This window comes from Athene cunicularia (assembly GCF_003259725.1).
Source record: "Athene cunicularia isolate RWA chromosome Z unlocalized genomic scaffold, athCun1 chrZ_part3, whole genome shotgun sequence".
NCBI classification, from domain to species: domain Eukaryota; kingdom Metazoa; phylum Chordata; class Aves; order Strigiformes; family Strigidae; genus Athene; species Athene cunicularia.
This window is the reverse complement of record NW_020799144.1, coordinates 16785152-16789963: the sequence shown is the minus strand read 5'-3', so window position 1 is coordinate 16789963 and position 4812 is coordinate 16785152. Positions and strand designations below refer to the sequence as shown.

General features: G+C 58.3%; 1 protein-coding gene and 1 long non-coding RNA gene across 2 annotated transcripts in view; both read left to right on the top strand.

Annotated features, from left to right (window-relative positions):
* Positions 1-103: 103 nt before the first annotated feature.
* ELMOD3 (ELMO domain containing 3) overlaps positions 104-4812 on the top strand; it is a 24839-nt gene continuing 20130 nt past the window's right edge. Inside the window, exons 1-4 of the mRNA XM_026866512.1 lie at positions 104-134; positions 209-300; positions 531-654; positions 1445-1567. Of these exons, the coding sequence (XP_026722313.1) occupies positions 104-134; positions 209-300; positions 531-654; positions 1445-1567 (370 nt within the window). The remainder of the gene's footprint in view (positions 135-208; positions 301-530; positions 655-1444; positions 1568-4812) is intronic.
* Positions 2445-4575, top strand: LOC113490235. The gene is made up of 2 exons (XR_003400175.1): positions 2445-3254; positions 4275-4575. It is a non-coding gene; the product is annotated as an uncharacterized LOC113490235 (long non-coding RNA).

Below are 4812 nucleotides of genomic sequence, written 5' to 3'. Positions count from 1 at the left end.
GGGGGGGGGGGGGGGCAGGAGACCCCCTGCTTTCCCCAGCTCCCCAAATCTTTGCCCTCTTGCTGTGCCGGCAGCTGGGAGCGAGCTCCCTGTGCCAGATCGGATGCTCTGGCATGAGGCAGGAGCTCATTTCGGTGCTGGGAAGCTGGAGCAGAGGGCAGGGCTTGTGTTGGGAGGGTGGGTAACCCCATTCTCTGCCTCCTTACAGGGCTGGGGGGGGCATCGGCCAGTGCCGCACCCCTGATCTCCTTCAACGAAGCGCTGCAGTACTTCCAGACAGCCGACCTCTCCGAGTGCAGGGTATGGGCAGGGCCCCACACTCTCACCCTCCCTCGGGGCTGTAGTTTTAGTAAGTAGGAGAGGGGAGTGTGGCAGGAGAAGCACAGCGCTCCCCTCTTTCCCTTCCGCCTTCCCTCGGCTCAGTTCTGTGCCTGATCCCATCCCTCCCAGCTCGCTCACAGGTTTTCCTCCTGCTCCATTCCCCAAGGGACTGGCCCCGATCGTTTCTTTGTGTGTTTTCTCCTCTGCAGAAGAAAGTCCGGGCAACGGTGCGCAGGCAAGGCCTGGCTGCTCTGCTTCACTTCCTCTTCGGTCCTCCCCGGCTCCAGCCGCAGCTGCAGGGAGAGCGGGAGCTGGCTCTGGCCATGGCACAGTGTGAGTGTCCCCTCTGTCCCTACACCAGCCGCTCCCCAGCCCGGCCGGTGTCACCTTCATCCCAAGAGCTTCGGGGAAAGTGACTCGAGGGGGGCTTGGGGGTGTAGTGGGGTCTCCACCTGCTTATTCTATGGCAGCTGCTTGTCCCAAAAGATGCATTTTCCATCACCTTTGCTCCCCTGCTGTGGACACACTCACTCTGTGTTGGGATTGATGGGTCTCTTGCCCCCGTGCCGTGGTGCCGCCGTACCCATTCCACACTCACACCGTGATGCAGCACCGGGGAGCTGCTCCGCCGCTCTACAGCCCCTCCTGCTCCTCATGGCCTGGTGGTACCTCAGCGTGGGGTGTGTCGTGTCTGGCTTCCCGCAGTGCATCGCATGTGCTGAGCACGTGGAAGCTCCTTGTTTGTGGGTTGCTTTTGGCCGTGATCCCCCAGGCAGTGCTGCTTTGGCCAGCAAAACTTTACACGATGCCCGAATTAGTCATCACCCCTGCGCTCATACAATACGCAGTCGTATTATTTGTGGCTTTGCACCTCCAATATATTTTCCTTTCCTTCCTGTCTCCCCTCCAGCAGGATAAACACAGCTGGGACATTCTCCTTGTCACCATAAGCTGCTCTCAGCTGCCAGATTTCACTTCCGACTGGGCTCTGGAAGTGAAATCTTTACCCTGCAGCTGATGGTGGTTTCTTTCCCCACCACATCTCTGCACCAGCGCTCAAAGGCAGGGGCAGGGATGTTGATGGACGTGTTTTGGCTGCTGAGGAGTGTTTTCTCTCTGCCAGGTGGTTTGGATGATAACGAGAGAGTGCACATGAGAATCCTGCAGACCATTTATAAGAAGCTAACCCGCTCCAGGTTGGGCTGCCCACGCTACGGGGCGCACTGGGAAGATCTTGGCTTCCAAGGTAGGGCAGAGGGAGAGATCTCGTGGAGGGGGAAACTTTGCCAAGAGAAGTCACGCTGGTCTCGTTCCCTCCTCAGGACCCAGAGGCAGTAGAAAGGGTTTGCTGCTCCTTCCCTCTCCATTCATGCAGCCGCCATCCCTGCTGCTGTTTCATAGAATCACTGAGGTTGGAAAAGATCTTTAAGATCATCAAGTCCAGCTGTTAACCAGCCCTGCCAAGCCCCCCACTCAACCACATCCCTTAGTGCCACATCTACACGTCTTGCAAATACCTCCAGGGATGGCGACTCGACCACCTCCCTGGGCAGCCTGGTCCAGGGCCTGACAACCCTTTTGGTGAAGAAATCCTTCCTCAGAGCCAGCCTGACCCTGCCCTGGGCAGCTTGAGGCCATTCCCTCGGGGCCTGGCGCTGGGGCCTTGGCTCCAGAGACTCATCCCCCCTCTCGGCCCCCTCCTGGCAGGGAGTTGCCGAGGGCCAGGAGGTCTCCCCTCAGCCTCCTCTTCTCCAGACTGAACCCCCCTAGTTCCCCCAGCCGCTCCCCAGCAGACCTGTGCTCCAGACCCTGCCCCAGCTCCGTTGCCCTTCTCTGCCCACGCTCGAGTCACTCAATGGCCTTTTTGGGGTGAGGGGCCCAGAACTGAACCCAGGAATCGAGGGGCGGCCTCCCCAGTGCCGAGCCCAGGGCTCAGATCCCTTCCCTGTCCCTGCTGGCCACGCCAGGGCTGGTACAAGCCAGGATGCCACTGGCCTCCTTGGCCCCTGGGCACACTGCTGGCTCCTGTTCAGCCGGCTGGAACATTCATCATTTAATCTTCACACTGAGATTTTTCAACAATATGAGTGCCCTGCAGGGTGAGGTTTTTTTCCCACTTTTTGCCTCTCAAATCTGAAAGAGGAGCAGCCGTGGAAGTTCAGAGGGCTGCTGTGCCATGGTGGCTTGAGGTGGGTGACAAATGGGGACGTTTCTGGCTCCCCAGGCTCGCTCTTGCTGTGCAGTGTGGTTGCGCAAGCCCTGTTTGTTGCGTGGGGCGCAAGCAGAGTCACCGACATTCTGCTTTCCATGGCGAGCACTAAATGAACCAGCGGGTTGTTTACTCCGGAGGAGACTGATGTCAACAGAGCTGCCTGGATGCGCCGTGCTAATGGCTCCCTCTTAAAACCGGGTCCAGCTGTCGTGGTCAGGCTCAGCTTTGATCCGCTGTCCTGGGGGGGATCTTGAGGGGGGAGCTCAGGCTGATGCTGAGCTCTGGGGGTTTTGGCGAGGAGCTTTTTGTGCTCTCATCCAGAGCAAAACCTAATTGTGCCCTTTCCTTTGGGGACACCAGAAATAAGATATAGGTCAAAACCTGCACGCTGCATCCCTGACCCCGTCCTGTCCTCATGCGTTTCCCTTTGACCTTGCAGAGCTGGAATTATCCGCCAAAAAGAAACCGAAGCGGCTCCTGAAATCCCTGGAGGCCTACGTGAACCAAAGCCCCGCAGCTGACGGCCTTCAGCAACCGTCCTCTCCCTCCGCCTCCCTCGGCCAGGAGATCCACTTCACAGGCGTTTGTGACCTGCAGGTTGAGCTGGAAGGAGAAGCCCGACTGATCTGAAGGGCGCCGCGGGGAGCTCGGCTGGCGGAGGACGCGTGGCCGCCACCTGTGCTTCGGCTTCGGGGACTCAGGAAGGGCCCTGCAGGTCGCGGTGGGCAGCGCAGAGCAGTGCGGGGTGGCCGCTGTCCTGAGAAGGGCCCGGGACCGAGCTGAGGGCGGTCAGGAACCTGGGATGCCACAGAGGGTATAATGTTTTTGCCCCAACCCCCCAGAAAGGGTGGCCTGGTTCTTCCCCCTCTCACCCTGTAAGTGTCCCGACTGCAGTGTCGGCATCGCTCGGTGCTGTGGGAGTAAGCCGCAGGATTTGACCCTCTCCAGGCAGGAGTCTCCCAAAAAAAGAGGAGGAAGATGTGGTAGAGCAGGTGGGTTTTATGAGCCACCAGCCTGCGGGCTGGGATAGTCTGTCTGTCTGTCTCAAATTCACGCTCCCGTCTGTCTTTACCCCCAAGAGGAAAGTTCAGTGACGCCCCAGGTGGAGCTGGAGCACGGTGACAGGGCTCCTGAATGCGACTGTGGCTCTGACAGCACCTGGGGGGGGTTAACCCCCCATGTTGGGCTGTGGCACCTTAATTTCACGTTGGTGGGGTAAGAGCACAAGCACAGCCCCGTTGCTGGCGCGGTGGGGGCAGGTCGTCACCCAGGGTTTGGGGAGCCCCCCTGAACTTCCCTGGGGTGTTACTGTGCATGTCGGCACCTAAATAAGTGAATAAAAGGAGGAAAAAAATGTTTTTCTTGATGTAATGGAGAGTTTTGGACTTGGGATTGCTTCTGGGGTGGGGGGAGAGGGTTTCTGCTGGTGGAGGGTGACTCCGGAGAGCGAGGAATGGTGAAGGGGGCTCTGCCTGGCACCCAAATTTGGGGTTCAGCAGCAGAAAAGCTGCTCTGGAGGAGAGAAACCAGAGTCAGATTCTGTCCTGAGTGCCCAGGGCTCCGCAGAGGGGGGAAAGAAAAATCCCTCCCAGCCTCCACTTCTGCTTGGTTTTGAGAAAACCTCATTGAGAAGGAGACAAGGCTTTTGCTTGCGGGTTTTCGGAGGCCAAGGGGCCGTTTCTGACCACGCTCCCTCCTCTCCCAAGCCTCCATGACTCAGTTTCCCCCTTTACAATTACAGCCCTGGGGACAAGCTGAGAGTGGTAACAGCGGCCACGGGCCTGATGTGAGCGTCAGTGGGTGCTTGGAAAAGCTCCAAAAACATCTTCAGCCCTCAAATGAGGGGAACAAAAAATAAAAAACAAAGAAAGACCAAATTCCGGAGCTCAAAGGTGTGTTGGAACGAGAGACGCGAGGAGCTGGTGGTGCGGAACAGCCCTGCCCGCTGCCCGCTGCCCTTACCCTCCACAATCACCTTCCGGCTGATGGGCCCGGAAAACGCTGCCCCGGGCTGAAAAAATATCAATGAAGGGCAAAAAGGAGCCTGGTGCTGCTTTTTTTTTCTCTTTTAATTCTGAATTACTGCGTAAATCATTTGGGGGTGTGGGAGAAGGCAGCCGGGCTCGAAAGAAAAACACCTTGGGGGTGATTTAGGGGGGGATGTGGGGAGAGGGGGAGTCCCTGGGGCTGGGGGTTCTGGGCCTGGAAGAGGAGGTGGGTGCTGGGGGGGATACAGGTACCAGTGGGTGGGTGCTGGGGGTGGATGCTGTCTCTTATAC